The sequence below is a fragment of the Hypanus sabinus genome, chromosome 3, assembly GCF_030144855.1.
Source record: "Hypanus sabinus isolate sHypSab1 chromosome 3, sHypSab1.hap1, whole genome shotgun sequence".
In the NCBI taxonomy this organism is placed as follows: domain Eukaryota; kingdom Metazoa; phylum Chordata; class Chondrichthyes; order Myliobatiformes; family Dasyatidae; genus Hypanus; species Hypanus sabinus.
The window spans coordinates 93,600,885-93,622,724 of record NC_082708.1 but is presented as its reverse complement, the minus strand read 5'-3'; the positions used below and the strand labels follow the sequence as shown (position 1 = coordinate 93,622,724).

At 47.0% G+C, this 21,840-nt stretch overlaps 1 protein-coding gene across 2 annotated transcripts; it reads right to left on the bottom strand.

Annotated features, from left to right (window-relative positions):
• Positions 1–14,262: 14,262 nt before the first annotated feature.
• On the bottom strand, positions 14,263–19,927 carry LOC132390793 (uncharacterized). Of its 2 annotated transcripts, none has more exons than XM_059963339.1 (2): positions 17,209–19,927; positions 14,263–16,444 (listed from the first exon to the last, which is right to left on the bottom strand). In XM_059963339.1, exon 1 carries the CDS (start codon positions 18,270–18,272, stop codon positions 17,361–17,363), a length of 912 nt encoding a protein of 303 aa, XP_059819322.1. In that variant the 5' UTR covers positions 18,273–19,927; the 3' UTR covers positions 14,263–16,444; positions 17,209–17,360. The 2 variants fall into 2 exon arrangements, with proteins under 2 accessions (XP_059819322.1, XP_059819323.1); XM_059963340.1 differs by having other exon boundaries at positions 14,263–14,927.
• Positions 19,928–21,840: the final 1,913 nt, after the last annotated feature.

Sequence of the window (21,840 nt, the reverse complement as noted above, 5' to 3'; positions counted from 1 at the left end):
AGTTCTGGAGTGAGTTAGCACCCACAGCGTCTACATCCTCCTACAGAAAGCCCAAGCCAGATGGGCTGGCCATGACGTCAGGATGTCTGACAGTCGATTACCAAAACAGCTGCTGTATGGAGAGTTGAGCCAGGGCAAGGACTCAGTTGGAGGGCAGAAGAAACATTTCAAAGACTGCCTCAAAATGTCCCTCAAAGACCTCAACATCAATCCCAGTAGCTGGGAATCGCTTGCTCTGGACGGTCCAGCCTGGTGGAGCAGGACCACTAGAGGAGCGTATGCTGCAGAAATCAGACGCACCGCAAAGGTTCAGAGGAAACGCACCACGCGCAGGGCTCGAACTACCTCCACTTCCACTACACCACCTACCCTCATGTGTCCCACATGTGGGCGAGCTTTCAGGGCCCGGATTGGCCTCACCAGTCACCTCCGGACCCACAGTCACAAACCCTCCACCTGACAGAAATAGTGGTCGTCTTCGACTCCGAAGGACGAACAACAACAATTCATCGAACTCATTAAGCGTTAGAATCTGCGCTGAATGTAGGGCCATTCGGAAAAAGAAAATGCTGCCAGCTCCAGGAATACGCCCAAAAGGACAATTATTTATTATATATGTGTCAATTCACGATGACCAATCTGCGTCCGTTGGAAAGTAACTCCTGATCTTTATCATTTATTTCAGTTAACTTAACCGCGATGGTGATCCTTTTCCGCGGACACTGTGGTCTCTCTAAATGCATCACTTGCTATCTTGTGGCCATAGCGGCAGCAAATTTAATTGTTGTTACCATCTCTGTCATAATGCATCAAATTAATTTTATCTATTTGTTCTCTGATTTCCTGTTCATAACTCCGGCCTGTTCTGTGATTCTTGTTCTGCGACTCGCAATTTTGGACTGTTCCGTTTGATTCACGGTTGTTTTCACATTCGATCGCTACGTCGACAGCTGCTGGCAAAACCTGCGGAAGCGATATTGCACCGAAAGAATCGCGACTGTGTTGGTGACGGCAGTGGGTGCAGGAATCTGAGCGAGGACTATTCCATTCTACTTTGCCGTGGACCCATGGTGATGCGTCGCCGCTGCTGAATATTTTACGTCCCCTTTTTGGAGAGCCTACCAAGGGACTTGACAGTATTGTGTCTCTGGTGTTATCCATCTGCTTAATTCTACTGCTTAATACATTACTTGTTCGAAGCATATTAGCTGCTAATCGAGTCCACCGGGAACTCCTCAAGAGTAATAAGAATAAGAAGGATGCAGAGGTGGAGAACAGAAGGAAGTCAATGATTTTGTTGTTCGCTCTATAAGCCAATTTCATTTTACTGTGGACACCCAATGCCATACACACAGTGAAATGACAGGCTGTAAATTATTCCTACACAGACAGATATTATAGCTCACCGGTCTACATCCAATAGCAGTTTGAGTATATTTTAATTTTCCACATATAGACTGGGAAGCCCATTCTGTAAAAGGGCTGGATAGTTTGGAATTTGTAAAATGTGTGCAGGATAGCTTTTTGCAGCAATACATAGAGGTACCGACTAGAGAAGGGGCATTGTTGGATCTCCTGTTAGTGAATGAGATAGGTCAGGTGATGGACGTATGTGTTGGAGAGCACTTCGGGTCCAGTGATCACAATGCCAGTAATTTCAATATAATTATGGAGAAGGATAGGACTGGACCCAGGGTTGAGATTTTTGATTGGAGAAAGGCTAACTTTGAGAAGATGCAAAAGGATTTAGAAGGAGTGGATTGGGACAATTTGTTTTATGGGAAGGATATCATAGAAAAATGGAGGTCATTTAAAGGAGAAATTTGGAGGGTACAGAGTCTTTATGTTCCTGTAAGGTTGAAATGAAAGGTTTAAGGCTTGAGAGAGCCATGGTTTTCAAGGGATATTGGAAACTTGGTTTGGAAAGAGAGAGATATACAATAAATATAGGCAGTATGGAGTAAATGAGCTGCTCGAGGAATATAAAGAATGTAAGAAGAATCTTAAGAAAGAAAGCAGCCTCAAATAGTAAAAAGGAATACAATAAAACAGAAAAAAAGTGGAATTATGTAAGGATTCTTTGTGCGTTCTGCCAGTGACCACAGGGATTTTATCAGGGTGCCCCCATTTTCTCCACAGTCCAAACACATAGCAGTTGTTTGGTTAATTAGTTATTCTCAATTGTACTGACATTGCAATAGGGTTAGATCAGGGAATTGGTGGTTGGCGCGGCTCGAAGGGCCAGAAAGGTGTATTCCGTGCTCTGTTTCAATAGACAAATAACAAGCAAATTAATTAATCAATTCATACATGCATACATAATGTATATTAGTGGCTTAGATAATGAGAGAGTCCTCCAGTCAGATCGACTCAGTTTCAGTAGATTGCCCTCCGTAGGAAGATGGCGTAGTTGTGTTGTCCAACAATAGTTAAGATTCAACCGAAGAAAGAAATTAATCACTAAGGCAGAGTATGGAACATCTCCAACGCACATGTGATGCCGGAGGACTGTCAAATAACCAATACTGTTCGATTATCCAAGAATTGAGAGAGGAATAATAGAAATATAGAAAAAGAGAAACACAGAAATCCTACAGCAGCATATATGCCTGTCGGCCCAAAAGTTGATACCGAATGCATCCCTACCTTAGAAATTATTAGGATTACCCATAGCCCTGTATTTTTGTAAGCTCCATATACATATCCAAAAATCTCTCAAAATACCCTATCGTATCCGCCTCCACCACCGTTGCCAGCAGCCCATTCCATGCACTCACCACTTTCTGCGTAAAAAAAACTTACCCCTGACATCTTGTCTGTACCTACTCCCCAGCACCTTAAACCTGTGCCCTGTTGTGGCAGCCATTTCAGCCCTGGGAAAGATTCTATGACTATCCACACCATCAGTGCCTCTCATCATCTTATACACCTCTATCGGGTCAGCTCTCATCCTCCGTCACTCCAAGGAGAAAAAGTCCAGTTCAATCAATCTGTTTTCAGAAGGCATGCTCCCCAATCCAGGCAACATCCTTGTAAATCTCCTCTACACCCTTTCTATGGCTTCCACATCCTGTCAGAAGTGAAGCGACCAGAGCTGAGCACAGTACACCAGCTGGGGTCTGACCAGGGTCCTATATAGCTGTAACATTATCTCTTGGCTCCTGAATTCAATTCCACAATTGATGAGGCCAATACACCGTATGCCTTCTTAACCACAGAGTCAACCTGCACAGCTGCTTTGAGCATCCTAGGGACTGGAACGCAAAGATCCCTCTGTTCCTCCACACCGCCAAAAGTCTTATCATTAATACTATCTTCTGCCATCATATTTAACCTACCAAAATGAACAACTTCACATTTATCTGTGTTGAACTCTATCTGCCACATCTCAGCCCAGTTTTGCATCCTATCAATATCCCGCTGCAAACTCTGACAGTCCTCCACATGATCCACAACACCCCCAACATTTGTGTCATCAGCAAACTTACTAACCCATCCATCCACTTCCTCATCCAGGTCATTTATAAAAATCACGAAGAGTAAGGGTCTCAGAACAGAGACCTGAGGCACACCGCTGATCACCGACCTCCATGCAGAATATGACCATCCACAAGAACTCTTTGCCTTCTATGGGCAATCCAGTTCTGTATCCACAAAGCAATGTCCCCGTGGATCCCATGCATCCTACTTCTTCCTTACCTTATCAAATGCCTTGCTGAAATCCATATACGCTACACCTACTGCTCTTCCTTCATCAATGTGTTTAGTCACATCCTCAAAAAATTTAATCAGGCTCATAAGGCACAAACTGCCTTTGACAAAGCTATGCTGACTACCCTTAATCATATTATACCTCTCCAAATGTTCATAAATCCTACCTTTCAGGAACTTCTTCATCAACTTTCCAACCACTGAAGTAAGACTCACTGGTCTACAATTTCCTGGGCTATCTCTATTCCCTTTCTTGAATAAAGGAACAACAAAGGGAGACTGAACAGTTTATAGATAGTAGCTTCTGGAAGGTAGTTACACCTAAGGAACAGGGCACAGGTAATTGGTTTACTGTCAGGCGAGGGAAGGGAAAGGGCAGGTAGTGCAGGGTTCCCTTGTGGCTATTCTCTGATCGCGTGCATGGCATTCTGAAGTGCGAGCGTGATCAGCCAGATGTTGTGGTACACTTCGGTATCAATGACATAGGTAGAAAGAGTCAGGAGGTCCTGAAGAGTGAGTACAGAGACCTTGATAGGAAGTTGAAAAACATGACCTCGAGGGTGGTAATCTCCAGATTGCTGCCTGTGCCACGTGCTAGTGAGGGTAACAGCAGGATGCTCTGGCAGATGAACACGTGGTTGAGAAACTGGTGTAGGGGGCAGGGTTTCAGATTTCTAGATCATTAGGACCTCTGGGACAGGTGGGACCTGTACAACAGAGACAGGTTACACCTGAACTACAAAGGGACCAATATACTTGCAGGGAGGTTTGCTAGTGTTATTGGGGAGGGTTTAAAATAGATTTGCAGGGGCATGGGAACCCGAGTGCCAGAGTAGATAGTGGAATGGGGGTAAAAATAAGTGATGTTAGTAGTTCATGCAAAGTCATAAATAGTAAGGTTGTGTGTGGTGGTAGCAATCTTTTAAGGTGTGTATATTTCAATGCAAGGAGTATTGTGGGAAAGGCAGATGAGCTGAGGGCTTGGATTGACACATGGAATTATGACATCATAGCCATTACTGAAACTTGGCTACAGGAGGGGCAGCTCAATGTTCCAGGGTTCCGATGTTTCAGACGTGATAGAGGCAGACGGATGAACGTGGGGGGGGGGGGGGGGGGGCGTATCTTTGCTAGTCATGGAAAATATTACAGCAAAAAAGAGGGCTTGTCTACTGAGGTCATATGGTTGGAGATGAGAAACAGGAAAGGTATGACCACATTAATAGGGTTGTATTATAGACCACCCAATAGTCAGCAAGAATTGGAGGAGCAAATCTGCAGAGAGATAACAGATAGCAGGAGACAGAAATTTGTGATTGTAGGGGATTTTAATTTTCCACACATTAATTGGGACTCCCATACTGTTAAAGGTCTAGATGTAGAGTTTGTGAAATGTGTTTAGGAAAGTTTTCTAAATCAATATATAGATGTACCAATTAGGGAGGATGCAATATTAGATCTACTATTAGGAAATGAGTTTGGGCAGGTGACGGAAGTGTGTGTAGGGGAACACTTTGGTTCTAGTGATCATAATGTCATTAGTTTCAACTTGATCATGGATAAAGATAGATCTGGTTCTCGGGTTGAAGTTCTAAACTGGAAAAAGGCCAAATTTGAAAAAATGAGAAAGGATTTAAAAAGCATAGATTGGGACAGGTTGTTCTCTGGCAAGGGTGTGATTGGTAAGTGGGAGGCCTTCAAAGGAGAAATTTTGAGAGTGCAGAGTTTGTATGTTCCTGTCAGGAGTAAAGGCAAAACCAATAAGAATAAGGAACATTGGTTCTCGAGGGATATTGGAACTCTGATAAAGAAGAAGAGAGAAATGTACAACATGTATAGGCAACAGGGAGGAAATAAGATGCTTGCATATAAAAAGAGTAAGAAAATACTTCAGAAAGAAATCAGGAGGGCTAAAAGAAGACATGAGGTTGCTTTGGCAGTCAGGGTGAAGGGTAATCCTAAGAGCTTCTACAAGTATGTTCAGAGCAAAAGAATAGTAAGGGATAAAATTGGTCCTCTTGAAGATCAGAGTGGTCGGCTATGTATGGAACCAAAAGGAATGGGAGAGATATTAAATGGGTTTTTTGCATCTGTATTTACTAAGGAAACTGGAATGGAGTCTATGGAAACAAGGCAAACAAGTAGGGAGGTCATGGAACTTATACAGATTAAAGAGGAGGAAGTGCTTGCTGTCTTGAGACAAATCAGTAGATAAAACCCCAGGACCTGACAGCGTATTCCCTTGAACCTTGAGGGAGACTAGTGTTGAAATTGCAGGGGCCCTGGCAGAAATATTTAAAATGTCGATATCCACGGGTCAGGTGTCAGAGGATTGGAGTTGTAGCTCATGTTGTTCCGTTGTTTAAAAATGGCTCAAAAAGTAAGCCGGGAAATTATAGGCCGACATGAGGAAGTCTGCAGATGCTGGAAATTCAAACAACACACACAAAATGCTGGTGGAACACAGCAGGCCAGGCAGCATCTATAGAGAGAAGCGCTGTCGACGTTTTGGGCTAAGACCTTTTGTCAGGGCCGCCCTGATGAAGGGTCTTGGCCCGAAACGTCGACAGCGCTTCTCCCTATAGATGCTGTCTGGCCTGCTGCGTTCCACAAAATTATAGGCCGGTAAGTTTGTTATCGGTAGCAGGTAAATTATTGGAAAGAATACTAAGAGATAGGATCTGCAACTATTTGGATAGACACGGACTTATTAGAAACAGTCAGCATGGCTTTGTGCGTGGTAGGTCATGTTTAACCAATCTATTAGAGATTTTCGAGGAAGTTACCAGGAAAGTGGATGAAGGGAAGGCAGTGGATGTTGTATATATGGACTTCAGTAAGGCCTTTGACAAGGTCCCACATGGGAAGTTAGTTAGGAAGATTCAGTCGCTAGGTATACATGGAGAGGTAGTAGGTGGATTAGACATTGGCTCAATGGAATAAGCCAGACAGTGGTAGTGGAGGATTGTTACTCTGAGTGGAGGCCTGTGAGTAATGGTGTGCCACAGAGATTAGTGCTGGGTCCATTGTTATTTGTCATCTATATCAATGATCTGGACGATAATGTGGCAAATTGGATCAGCAAATTTGCTGATGATACAAAGATTGAAAGTGTAGTGGACAGTGAGGAAGGTTTTCAAAGCTTGCAGAGGTATTTGGACCAGTTGGAGGAATGGGCAGCAAAATAGCAGATGGAGTTTAATGCGGACAAATGTGAGGTATTGCACTTCAGAAGGTCAAACCAAGGTAGAACATACAAGGTAAATGGTAGAACACTGAGGAATGCAGTAGAACAGAGGGATCTGGGAGTACAGATACATAATTCCCTAAAAGTGGTGTCACAAGTAGATAGGGTTGTAAAGAGAACTTTTGGTTCATTGGCCTTTATAAATCAAAGTATTGAGAATAAGAGTTGGAATGTAATGGTAAGGTTGTATAAGACAAAAATTGCCTTATACAACCCAATTGTTGTATAACGACTAAATTGTTGTAAATGGTTGTATAAAGACTGAAATTGGAGTATTGTGTGCAGTTTTGATCACTTAATTACAGGAAGGATATTAATAAGGTTGAAAGAGTGCAGAGAAGGTTTACAAGGATGTTACTGGGACTTCAGAAACTGAATTACAGAGAAAGGTTGAATAGGTTAGGACCTTATTCTGTTACGAAGGATGGAGAATCGCAAATCGCTACTACTTCGATGCTGTTATCAAGGAAGCAAGAGAGACAAAGGAAATCTGCCAGGGCAGTTGTTATTGATAACAGCTCATGAAAGTTAATGAGAGAGAGACAAAACTAAGAGTTACCCAGGGTAAATGGCTCCTACTAACAAAAGAGGAACGGAATCAATGATTACTGCTTTTGTCTTTTGGAGAAGGATTGTTTACTTGGTACTGTTCTATTCATTGAAACCCCTTAGGGGGCAACCAGAGTGGGCTGGTTTGATGGGTTACATCACCCTAACCTGATTGACACCTGACACCCCGTGAGTGGGGATAAAAGTGAGGTCTGAGGTAACACCCCTCAGACGCACCAGGAGAAACGCTAGTGAGCATCAGAACCCCCACAAGACAGGGTGGGAGATTGGAGACCGAACGAAGGGTCAGTAAATTTTAACTCACAGTGTTTTGTAGCGAGACCGGTGGGGGCTTGTGTGTGTGTCCACCCTTGCCTGGGTGACGAGTCCACCACGGAAGAAGGGTCTAGCTAAAGGACGGAGGGGTCATACATCAATGGCCGCAACAACAACGCATTGACGGATCAAAATCGTAAAGGAAGGTTGGCAAGATAATAGCTGTTACTGTTCACACGTTCTCTCTCTCTCTCTCTCTCTCCAACAATTGCAACACATCGACAAACAACTACCGCAGCCTGCATGAACCGAACTGAACTTTATATTTCCATCTGACAATTCATTATCCCCTAGACAATGATAGAGTTCATTAGTGATTATTATTATACCCGCACTTTTAGCTTTAGTATTGCTAACGTATGTTCTCTGTATATTCGTATTGATACTATTTTGTATATTTTTGCTAATAAATATTGTTGAAAATAGTATCACCAGACTCCAACGGACACTTCTATCTTTGGTGGTAAGACAACCAATTACGGGGTACATAACAATTCCCCGCAGCATAGGAGAATGTGGGGTGATTTGATAGAGGGGTATAAAATTATGATGGATATAGATAGAGTGAATGCAAGAAGGTTTTTTCCACTGAGTTCAGGGGAGAAAAGAAACAGACGTCATGGGTTAAAGGTGGAAGGGGAAAAGTTTAAAGGGCGCAATAGGTGGGGCTTCTTCACGCAGAGAGTGGTGGGAGTGTGGAATGAGCTGCCAGATGAAGTGGTGAATGCAGGCTCACTTTTGACATTTAAGAAAAACTTTGACAGGTATATGGATGAGAGGGGTTTGGAGGAATAGGGCCCAGGTGCAGGTCAGTGGGACTAGGCAGAAAAATAGTTCGGTACAGCCAAGGGCCAAAAGGCCTGTTTCTGTGCTGTAATGTTCTATGGTTCTATCCGCAACCCTCCAATCCTCCGGAACTTCTTCCGTCCCCATTGATGATACAAATATCATTGCTAGAGGCTCGGCAATCTCCTCCCTCGCCTTCCAGAGTAGCCTGGGATATATTTCGTCCGCTGCCGACGATTTCTCCAACTTAATGCTTTCCAAAAGCTCCAACACATCCTCTTTCTTAATATCTGCATGCTCAAGCTTTTCAGTCAGCTGCAAGTCATCACTGCAATCACCAAGATCCTTTTCCATAGTCAATACTGAAGTAACGTATTCATTAAGTACCTCTGCTATTTCCTCAGGTTCCATGCAAACTTTCCCATTGCCACACTTGATAGGTCCTATTCTTTCACGTCTTATCCTCTTGCTCTTCACATACTTGTAGAATGCCTTGGGGTTTTCCTTAATCCTGCCCATCAAGGCCTTCTGATGGCCCCTTCTGGCTCTCCTCATTTACTTCTTAAGCTCCTTCCTAGTAGCCTTATAATCTTCTAGATCTCTAACATTACCTAGCTCTTTGAAACTTTTGTAAGCTTATCTTTTCTTCTTGACTCGATTTACTACAGCATTTGTACACCATGGTTCCTGTACCCTACCATAAATTCCCTGTCTCTTTGGAATGTACCTATACAGAACTCCACACAAATATCCCCTGAATATTTGCAACATTTCTTCCTACTTCTTCCTGAGAACATCTGTTTCTAAGTTAATTTTCCAATTTCGTGCCTCATAGCCTCATAATTCCCCTTACTCTTGTACAATGTCCTGTGTATGTTACTCAAAATGTTTTTTTTTTGGTTTGTTAAGAGTAGGAATGCTTCTTTGTCTGATAAGTGTTTCTCTCGCAGTTGTTTTGCTTTATACTTGCTGATATGGTAATTGTATTCATTTGTTAACCAATGGGGAATGTTATTTTGTCTTGTGAGGCTGGGAACTTGGGGAAGGGGTTTTCGCGGGCTTTTGGTGAAGAGTCGGGAGGAAGACGCCGAGGAAGGTGGACGTGCGCTGCACTGCTCGGAAGACCACCGGGGGTGGTCCTAGGTGTGAAGACGTGGAGGTCGGAGGCAAGCGACGATGGGTCGGATGGTTCGATGATTGAGCTCCAACGATGTGCACTAAACTGACTGAACTTTGATAAGTTGGCGCCTTTTGTTTTTTTCCCCTTGCATATATATTGTATTGCCTAATACTCTTTTAATTTTAGTAAACTCTTTAAAGTGTATTTCATAACGGTATTTGTTGTGGGTTTGATACTGTTGGCGGGCGCGAGGCATAAACTCGATTCTCACAGCACCTGCGTGTACGGGAGGTGGGGTTGGTGTGTGGCTGGATCTCCTTTTCCCCTAGACATATACCAGCCTTTTGGGCAAGATTTGCACTCTAATTAAACGCTTTTCTAATTTGTTAGTTATGCTCACTATCTCCAAAATGCTCTCCCACTGAGAGATCTGACACCTGACGAGGTTCATTTCCCAATACCAAATCAACTACAGCCTCTCCTCTTGTAGGCTTATCTGCGTACTGTGTCAAGAAACCTTCCTGAACACACCTAACAAACTCCATACCATCTAAACTCCTTGTTCTTATGAGATGCCAATCGATATCTGGGAAATTAAAATCTCCCATCACGACAACTCTGTTATTATTACACCTTTCCATGATCTGTTTCCCTATCTGCCCCTCGATATCCCCGTTACTATTGGGCAGTCTATCAAAACACACAGTAAAGTTATTGACCCCTTCCTTTTCCTACCCTCCACCCACAGAGACTCCGTAGGCAATCCCCCCATGGCGTCCACCTGTTCTGCAGCCGTGTATCAGGAACGGAGGCCGGATGGACCCAAACGCAGGACGCAGACACTGAAGTACTAGGGGGAGGACAGGATGGGGATGCCGTGGCATTTAAGGATTAATGCAGGCGGGGCTGGATCCAAGAGTTCAGATGAGGCAGGCAGGCGGATCGATCCCAGAGTTCAGACGGGGCAGGCAGGCAGGCAGATCCCACAGTTCGTGGCAGGCAGGCAGGCAGATTCCTCATGGCGGCCGCAGGGATACCGGGCAGGGCCGCCTCCCAGGCAGAAAACCCAGAGGCCTGGGCCAGTCGCGGACACCTGGGCAGGTGCGGGGCACAACCCTTAGGGAGCAATAGGTGGTAAAGGACCTGCCTGACGGAAGCAACGGGTAGGAAGGGGCAGAACCTCCGCCGGGCAGCGGCAGTCCGGCCGGACCCGCCCGACGGAGGCAACAAGTAGGAAGGGGCAGAACCTCCGCCGGGCAGCGGCAGTCCGGCCGGACCCACACGATGGAAGCAACGAGTAGGAAGCTGGGTCCAGGGTGAGCAGCAGAACTACAGTGATCCAACGGGTACATTGGCAAAGGCAACCGAAAGCCCGGTCAAGACGAATGAGACGGAACAACAGGACCAGCGCACCTGAGAGGAGCAGGAAAAGCATGACGAACCGGGTAAAACAGGTACAGAGTGGGTTGCAAAGCGGAATACAGAGCCAGTTGCAGAACAGGCAAAGGGCAGGATACGGAGTAAGATTCGGAGCAAATGAACCAGGTATAGATAGATAGATAGATACTTTATTCATCCCCAAGGGGAAATTCAACATTTTTCCAGTGTCCCATACACTCATTGTAGCAAAACTAATTACATACAGTATTTAACTCAGTATAAGTATGATATGCATCTAAAATCACCCTCCCAAAAAGCATTAATAAATAGCTTTTAAAAAGTTCTTAAATAGTTTACTATTAATAAATAGGTATAGAGCAGGTTAAACTGGCTTCGGAGCAAATAGGATGCAGAACAAAACGACCACCCGTCCGGTCTCCGTCCCACGGCCCTTTATAAACACCTGCAGCCGAATTGGCCACAGGTGTGCCTCCTTGATTCAGGATGATCTTAACAGGCTGAACGGACCGGGAGGGACAGCTGCAGGACCCGGAGTCCAGAGCACTCGGACCGGATCGAGACCCGGAACGCGGACTCCGGACCACACCGGACCGGACCCTGACACCATGACACTATCTCTGATCAACAGTGCCACGCTCCCATCTCTTTTTGTCCTTTCTGAAACATCTAAAACCCGGCACTTGAAGTAACCATTCCTGTCCCTGAGCCATCCAAGTCTCTGTAATGGCCACCACATTATATCTCCAAGTATTGATCCATGCTCGAAGCCTATCCGTTTTGTTCACAACACTCCTTCCGTTAAAATAGACACATCTCAAGCCTTCGGTCTGAGCGCGACCCTTCTCTGTCACCTGGCTATCCTCCCTCTCGCACTGTCTACAAGCTTTCTCTATTTGAGAGCCAACCTCCTCTTCCCCAGTCTCTTTAGTGTGGTTCCCACCCCCCAACAATTCTAGTTTAAACTCACCCCGGTGGCCTTAGCAAATCTCCCCACCAGGATATTGGTCCCCCAGGGATTCAAGTGCAACCCGTCCTTTTTGTACAGGTCACACCTGCCCCAAAATAGGTCACAATGATCCTGAAATCTGAATCCTTGACCCAGTTCCAATCCTTCAGTCACACATTATCCTCCACCTCCTTCTATTCCTACTCTCACTGTCGCATGGCACAGGCAGTAATCCCGAGTTTACTACCTTTGCGGTCTTGCTTCTCAACTTCCTTCCTAACTTCCTGTAGTCTTTTTTCAGGACCTCTTCCCTTTTCCTACCTATGTCATTGGTACCTATATATATACCATGACCTCTGGCTGTTCTCCCTCCCACTGCAGGATATCTTGGACGCGATCTGAAACATCCCAGACCCTGGCACCTGGGAGGCAAACTACCACCTGAGTTTCTTTCCTGCGTTCACAGAACCGCCTGTCTGACACCCTAACAATAGAGTTCCCTGTCACTGCTGCCTGACATTTCGGACCAAGACTGGAAGTAAGACATTAGAAGTCAGCGTAAGAAATCGGGGGAGGAGAGAAGAGCTAAATGGAAGTAATCTGGTGAAATCAGGAGAGGAGGAGTGGTGAAGCGAAGAGCTGGGAGGTCGTTTGTTTAAAGATATAAAGGACAGGAGAAGGGAGAATCTGATCGAATTCTGTCAGAAGGCCATGGAAGAAAGGGAAGGAGAAGAAGCAGGAATGGAGATAAAGTGAGAGAACTTCTCGAACTCCGATAATTGCACCCTCCCCCACCATTCTCCTTTACCATCCCGACTCCCATTTCCTTTTCTCACCTTCCCCTCAACTTCCTCTTGTGCCCCCCACCCCCACCTTCCCATTCTTCAGTGAACCTGAGAAAAGAGTCATTTCCACATCCAAAACTGTTTCTATATTGCCAATCTTGTGACATCCGTTCGAACGAAGTCACATCTGTCACGGCCGCAAATTAGAACATGTGGATTTATTCTGTCTCTCCGTAGCAGGACATATGGCCGCTCTTTAGATTTTTATCGTACAGGGGCGAGAAAGGGACATGGACATCACCATAAAAACAATGAGGGACAGTTCGGCCGATGCAGGAAACAAATTGAACTAAATCGCTGGGTCATTCCCTTACATCAAACTGAAACGAGGAAAGTCAACACCTTACACTAACTTACATAAAACTTACATTTCCAGTCAACCTTTGCCTTTGTCCTTCGCTATAGATACATCTGATATAGAGAAAATGTTCCCATTACCGAAAACGTGTATGTCTCTAACAAAGTTTGAACTTCTGAATTAAACAACTCTCTCCTCCACTTGAAGGAGAAAATGGCAGATTATCCGCTGATAACCTGAAATGCTCCACGTTCGGCAACTTCTTGATGAAACCGCTGAGCATCAGCTCTACTGAAATTATATATGTTTCTTATGGGGAGCAGGAACGGTGCGATACTCAAATCAGGCCAATATTATATAATATCGCGTCATGACCTTTCCCGTCAGTGGGGTCAGGTATTCGGAATGTATTGAACACCACATGATCAATCCTCTCCCCCACCTTCATTGATATTGGAACTTACATTTCCGTGTTTTTTTCCAACATCAGCCCTCTCGAGAACCCCGTCACTCTTTGTGAATATCTCAGCACTACTCACACATGGAAGGTAATCACCACGTACCTCAATATCTGCCCTTCTTGTTATCCTTCTGACAAACTGCTTAATTTAATTCCATGACCGACGACCCATTGGCTTATTACCGCAACAGTGAAAGATCTTCTCGTGAGCTATTCTGTTCAGACAACAACATCCAGGGAGCACGTGAGAAAAAAACTCCAGAATATTCAATGTTGTGTTGTGTTTACGGTGAAAGTACAGTTCAGATTGCTAAACACGTACAAACTTTGTAAATAAGAATATCCATCTCACTATGAACAACGCTACTAATTCACTGCATCTGCAAAACAATTGTCATTGTTGGTACAAAAGTAATGAATGCAGATACTCTGTTGGTTTAAGCATTTTCACCAATTCGAGGGACATGCGTATGGTGATGATGCACCATCAATAACTCACTCTGAGACGTAAGGCGAGATATCGGCTTTTATTGACTGGAAGAAGGAACAAGCAGTGAGTGACCACCATACTACATCCTGGAGACTGAGAGGCTGGGCTCAGGCCTTGATCGCCTTTATACCACGGTCTGTGGGAGGAGCCACAGGAGCAGTCAGCAGGGGGCGTGTCCAGACAGGTATATGTAGTTCACCACATTCACACCCCCTTTGTTTTAAAACAGTCCCCATGTGGCGAAGTTTCTTACAGGTTAAGTCTATCAGGTGGTCGAATCTGTCGCTGCAATCTACGTAGCACCGGCTGTGAGTGCACAGATGCCGGCGGTGGTGATTGCACAGGAGACGGAGGTTGTGCTGGTTCCAGCCCACTAGGCGTCAGTGATCCCTCACACATGTGCCTGGTATATATGTGTACGAAACGCCTGGTATATGAGTGTCGTGAGGAGTCTGTGTAGGGCTTGGTGTGCGTGGTGTCACCTCGGGTACAGGGTTCATAGTTACCGGAGAGTGTTCAGGGTAGTGGTCTGCTACACCTGTGGGCGCCAGGTCGCGGACGGAGACCGTTTCCTCCTGCCCATCAGGTAAGACCACGTAGGCATACTGGGGGTTTGCATGTAGAAGGTGAACCCTCTCGACCAGCAGGGAGTATTTATTACTCCTCACATGTTTCCGGAGCAGCACTGGCCCTGGGGACGTCAACCAAACTGGTAGGGTGGTCCCAGTGACAGACTTCCTGGGAAAAGAGAATAGGCGTTCGTGAGGGGTGGCATTGGTGGACGTACATAACAGAGAGTGGATAGAGCGGAGTGCCTCAGGGAGGACCTCCTGCCATCGAGAGACCGGCAACCCTTTTGACTTAAGGGCTAAAAGTGTGGCTTTCCACACTGTGGCATTCTCCCTCTCCACCTGTCCATTTCCCCGGGGATTAAAACTCGTGGTCCGACTAGTAGCAATGCCGCTAGCTAGCAGGTACTGGCGCAGCTCTCATCACTCATAAAGGAGGACCCTCTATCACTGTGGTTATAGCAGGGATATCCGAACAGAGTGAAGAGCTGGCACAGGGCTTTTATGACGGACGTGGTAGTGGTGTCGGGGCAGGGAATAGCAAAGGGGAACCACGAGTACTCGTCGATAATATTGAGAAAATAGACATAGTGATCGATGGAGGGAATGGGGCCCTTAAAGTCGACACTCAGTCACTCAAAAGGGCGGGTGGCCTTGACAAGTTGCACCGTGTCAGGACGGTAGAAGTGCAGTTTGCACTCAGCGCAGATTTGGCAGTCCCTGGTCATCGTCCTGATGTCCTCCAGGGAGTACAGCAGGTTCCGGGCTTTCACGAAATGGTAAAATTGGGTGACCCCTGGATGGCAAAGTTGTGCATGAAGGGCGTATAGCTGGTCGAGCTGTGTGCTAGCACACGATCACTGGGATAGGGCATCAGGGGGCTCATTGAATCTGCCAGGCCGGTATAGAATATCATAGTTGTAGGTGGAGAGTTCTATTCTCCACCGCAAAATCTTATCATTTTTGATTTTGCCCTGCTGTTGGTTGCTGAACATGAACCCAGCCGAGCGCTGGTCGGTCAGCAAGGTGAACCTTTTGCCAGCGAGATAGTACCTCAGTGCCTAATAGCCTCCACTATGGCCTGGGCTTCTTTCTCCACCACGGAGTGCCGAATTTCAGAGCCTTGAAGGGTACGAGAAAAGAATGCTACTGGCCTGCTTTCCTGATTGAGGGTAGCAGCCAGAGCGAAATCGGAGGCGTCACACTCTACTTGGAAGGGAATGGTCTCGTCCACCGCATGCATCATAGCTTTGGCGATGTCCCCTTTAATGCAGCTGAAGGCCGTGCAGGCCTCAGCAGAGAGGGGAAAAGTGGTAGACTTGACCAGGGGGCGGGCCTTGTCTGCGTAATGGGGGACCCATTGGGCGTAATAGGGAAAAAAAAACCCAGGCACCGTCTGAGGGCTTTGAGAGTGGTGGGAAGAGGGAGTTCTAACAGGGGGCGCATACGGTCGGGATCAGGGCCAATGACCCCGTTTTCCACGACATACGCAAGGATAGCGAGGCGGCTGGTTCCGAACACACACTTGTCCCTGTTATAAGTAAGGTTCAGAGCTGCGGCCACTTGGAGAAATCGTTGGAGGTTGGTGTTGTGATCCGGCCAGTCGCGACCACAGATGGTGATGTTATCCAGATAGGGAAATGTGGCCTTCAGTTGGTACTGGTCCACTATCCGGTCCATTTCCCTCTGGAAGACAGAGACACCATTAGTGAAACACCGAAGGGGACGCGCAGGAAGTGATAGAGCCAGCCACCCGCCTCGAAGGCGGTGTAGGGGCGGTCCTCTGGGCAGATGGGAAGCTGGTGATAAGCGGATTTCAATTCTATTGTCGAGTACACCTTGTACTGAGCTATCTGGTTGACCATATCCGCGATGCGGGGTAGGGGGTACGCGTCAAGCTGCGTGAACCTATTGATGGTTTGACTATAGTCCATCACCATCCTATCTTTCTGCCCAGTCCGAACAACAGCCACCTGGGTCCTCCAAGGACTCGTGCTTGGCTCAATGATCCCCTTCCTGAGCAGCCGCTGCACCTCTGACTGAATGAAGGCCCTGTCCCCCGCGCTGTACCTCCTGCTTTTAGTTGCCACAGGTTTACAGTCGGGGGTCAGGTTGGCGAACAGCGGTGGGGAAGGGACCTTGAGGGTGGAGAGGCTGCAAGTGGTGTCGGTAGCGCAGCTGTCAGCATGGTGCTGGGTGGGATGTGTGGGCCGGTGTGTGTGTGTGTGTGGTCAGTAGTGATAAAGTCCCACCAAACTGAGGATTCCTGACAGTGAGTGTTGGGTGGGGCCCGTCATACACCATAGTCACACTTTCGAGATGGCTCTGGAAGTCCAGCCCCAATAGCACAGGTGCGCACAGTTTAGGCATGACCAGTAGCGCAAAGTTCCGATATTCTGTGCCTTGCACCACCAATGTCGCAATGAAGCTAAATTGATCCTCTGACTTACCGGCCGTATCACGAGTCCACAACGTTGCATTGTGTCCGGGTCAATAAAACTCTCAGTGCTGCCCGTGTCAAACAGGCATCTAGTCCTGTGCCCCTCCACCCGGATGTCCATCATTGTCCTTGCAAGCTGGTGTGGGGCGCTTTGGTCGAGGGTTACAGTGGCCAGAGTTGAGCCGTCTTGGTGGCCGGTAAACACCGGCGGGTCGGGGGCGGGGCGTGCTGACGCCGACAAAGATGGCCGCCCACATCCGGTATGCAAGATGGCGGCCCCCATGTCTCACCCGTACCGCTGTACTCCGCTCGGAGTTTAGACTTACAGACCTTGGCGAAATGGCCCCGCTTTCCGCAGCTGGAGCAGGTCGCTTCTCGCGCCGGGCAGCGTCTTCGGGGATGTTTTCCGACTCCACAGAAATAACACAGCACTGTCTTTTGACGGGCCGCAGCCGTGGTCGGGTTCGGGGAGCTCGTGGAATCGCGACTGGCAGCGGCGTTGGCGAATTCGCTCGCGGGAACCAGCGGCGGCGGGGTCTGAGGTGTCCACGGAACCGGTGGGGAATCGCGCGGCTGGACAGTGTCGGCCGTCTCAATCGCCGAGCGTAAGGTAAGGTCGGCTTTTTCCAGCAACCTCTGACGCACGTACACTGACCTCAGTCCTGTCACAAAGGCGTCTCGTACTAGCAGCTCCGCATGCTGTTCTGCCGTGAGTGTCTTGCAGTCACAAGTTCGGACGAGTGTCTGCAGTGCTCGGAGAAACTCGGCGATCGATTCTCCAGGCCGCTGTCGCCGGGTAGCTAAACGATGTCTTGCGTAGACGGTGTTCACCGGCCGCAGGTACTGTCTTTTGAGGGCGTCCGGTGCCCCTTCATAGGTCGGCAGGTCTCTGATAAATGAATAAACTTTTGGGGTGAACCTCAAGAGGAGAATTCTGTGCATAACAGCGGGTTCAGTTGCACGAACCTCCTCCAAGTATGATTGGAAGCATGCAAGCCAGAGTTCAAACGCAAGAGCTGCTTCAGTGTCTTGAGGGTCCAAATCCAATCTTTCCGGACGTAAAACGGTTTCCATGTTTTAAAACTTCCAGTCAATAAAATTGATGCACCATCAACAACTCACTCTGAGACGTAAGGTGAGATATCGGCTTTTATTGACTGGAAGAAGGAACAAGCAGTGAGTGACCACCATACTACATCCTGGAGACTGAGAGGCTGGGCTCAGGCCTTGATCGCCTTTATACCGGGGTCTGTGGGAGGAGCCACAGGAGCAGTCAGCAGGGGGCGTGTCCAGACAGGTATATGTAGTTCACCACAGGTGATTAAACTACTTTGCTTCATACTGGTGCGAAACCTGATGGGAGCTGGTTTACCATTAGCAATCGTGAAACCGAGGGAAGAGCTTGAGAGTTTCACAAGATTCACTGACATCCTGGATTGTCACATTGCTATTGGTGTTCCTGGTAAGGCGAACAATGATTTGCAGTTCTGTGTGCGCGGTGTTTAGACTCGATCAGTTACCGACAGCGTTGTGATGCCGGTGTATCAGTGAGCACGGTGAAGACATTGTGACAAGACTGTGTTCGTTCAGAAGTTATCTTGCAGTTTAATCCGAGACCTCGACTGAAAATAAAGATGGAGAGTGGCAGATTGAAGAGATCGATTCAATTTGTGGATTCATGGCAGACTGTTTTGATTTATCAAAGTAAATTCCGATAATCCAGTGCGCTCAGCACCGTTACGGGCTACTTGGTGTTTTCCGCATCAACAGTGCAACGTGCTTTAAAGTCACATTTAAACGTATTGGGGCTGTGTTTGAAAAAAATGCTGGAAATTTGAAAGGAACGCGGGAAGCGAAACCCCATTTTTGTGTTAGATCCCGAACCACCGGGAGTTTACAAAGTTTAAATAAGGGTCTCTGTGTGCTTTAGTTTACCAGGGTTTGCTTCCACGCCCTAATATCAATGAAGTTCAGAGCCGACACAGCGGGATCAGACGGGGTAAGTTACAAGCGACACTCTGCTCCGGAACAATGAGCACCGGAGCATTTAGAATAACGCCGCAGTAATGTGGAGCAGGTCGGGGAAAATATTAAATAAAACGAACGTGGGAACTTTCTAATCCGATCCCCTGACAGAGTGTGAAGGAGCCGCGGCGAAGAGTGGTTGCGAAATTTAAAATAAGCGAGCCGAGCCGGGCCCGTGTGTGTGGAAGCCGAGGAGGAGATCAATGCCTGCGAACGGGGGAAGTAAATGTGCAACGAGATTTGGAAAGTGTCCATGGACAAAGTCGCAGACAGCGGGGCTGAGCGGGACCGAACAGTGTGAACATACGTGACGGGATCGCGGGGATCACTGTCGCTGAGAAAGTTGCCGAGGCTTTCCTGGCTTTGCATATCAATCAGAAACCTGATGGACGGAGATTTACATCGATCTTCCAAAGTGTTCTCGGCCTCCTTCCCGAACCCTGCTCTCCGTGCAGCACCCCGGACCATAACGTTTCTCCCGGCATGGGCACCTTTGAGGCGGCGGCTATCCCCGCCTTCCGCGTTTTAAACCTCCGGGAATAAGCCGCTCTCCATTTCAAGCATCTCCCTGCCCCGAGACCCACGGAGCGGACAGACAGTAATTCACTCGCTCTTTCTGTTGTTTCCCAGTGAATGTAGTGGCGATGGTGATTCTGTCCGTGGGAAAGTGCCGTCTCTCCACCCGCTGCCTGGTGGCCACGGCAACGGCGGATCTACTGACCATCGTGTTTGCGGTGATATTGCGGGTCAGTTATTATTACTTCCCCGGGACTTTCCTGGACATCACCCCCGTGTGCAGTGTGATCTCTGTCCTGGGAGAGGCGGCCACAGACTATTCTGTCTGGTTCACCGTCAGCTTTACTTTTGATCGGTTTGTCGCCATCTGTTGCCAGAATTGCTCCGGGAAAACTGAGGCTGTGGTTCTAACAACAACCGGCGTTCTGCTCTGCTTTGATAATGTGCCCGAATTCTTTATATATCGTCATGTGAAAGTGGTTGACAATATACCCTGGGACTGTATTGAAATACCGGGCTATTATACGGATCCTTTCGTGGTTACTTGAAATGACCAGGAGACGCAGACAATTCTTCGAGAAGTTTCAACCTTTATTTGCAAACAAAGGCTGAGGCAATCAATGAACTTGTCACCGAAAGCCCGCCGAGCTCCGGTGTACAGCATTCTTTATAGTAATTTCTTAACTCAGTTACATCCCGGTTTCATCAGCATACCCAATCAATTTATAATTGCATATCATCTATATATTAACTAATCAATCGCTGTTGCCTAGCTCTCGGTGCGTCACCATTATTTTTCATCCATTCGCATTGGGATCTTATTCGTGGCCAAGATTATGTTTTCCAGACAACCTCCCTCACATTACATTCCTGCTCGCACTATCCTGTCCGCCACTGTTATCTCTTACTAAACAAAGGCTGAGTGTAATACATGGGATGCATCTCAGCTAATAGTGCTGCTAAACAAACAGGTGTTCTGTAAGCGCCATAATATGCAGCTAAGATAGTACAAAGTATCTAGTGAAAACAACACATAACAAAATGTGTCTAGTAAAATAATACGTATTCATATACGTATAATACGTAATAATATTCAGTACCTAGAGGTGATTACATAGTATTGTAGCGGTGTGCTACACGCAGCGCTAAAATTACGACACGAAGTCGGTAACTGCAGTCGAAGAAAAAACTTTATTCGAAATACCCAGCCTTGCTTTTAAGCCTCCCTCAACCTGCCCCCCCCGTGGCGCAGAGGCCTCAAAGCTCTGTGCTCGCAAACCCCCGTAGGCTATCTCCCTTAGCCGGAACGCTGGCTAATTGTGAGGCGATTCGGATGTGCCAGGAAATGGGTCGCCACAGTATAGTAAATAGCTAATACATAGTGATTATATTTCAGGTATATATAGTGGTTATGTCAGATATATTTCTCAATAATCCCGGGTGAATGGGATATGACCGGCTTTCTACCGTCCTAACCTCATTACTCCCGTTCGTGTTAATACTGCTGTTCAACAGTCAGACACATTTTAGTGACTAGTCGCGTCCGTAAGGGGCTGAGGGGTCAGAGCAAGGCGGAGAACCGCAGTGACCCAGAGATGGAGAGCAGGAGGAGGTTTGTGATCTTAATTCTCACCATCTCCGGAAGCTTCATCATCCTGTGGTCGGTGAGTGTTGCTGAATTACTTCATTACACCATTGCTGGATTGGATTCAAACAATTACAACGCTTCTGAATACATATTTCAATACATCGGAGACATGCTGATGATATTAATTTGCTGCACAAACACGTTTATTTATGGAGTATCTCAGTCCAAGTTCAGAGAGCAGTTCATCAGCACAGCGAAATATCCGCTCACGTCAATTATTCAACTAGTTAACAAACAACATACCTAAGCTCTTCTCGGAGGCGGTCGCAATGTTTTCGATCTTGACGCTACAGAACCAACGATCATTAGAGAACGTGGCAGCGGGGAGAGTAAATCTGGTTTTGAGCCCGAGAGAAACACAGCACAGGAACCGACTCTCCGACACCAGCACCCCGCGACCTCCACTCCTACCAATCCTTGAGCTCATTCTACCTTTTATTTTCAGTTTTCCAC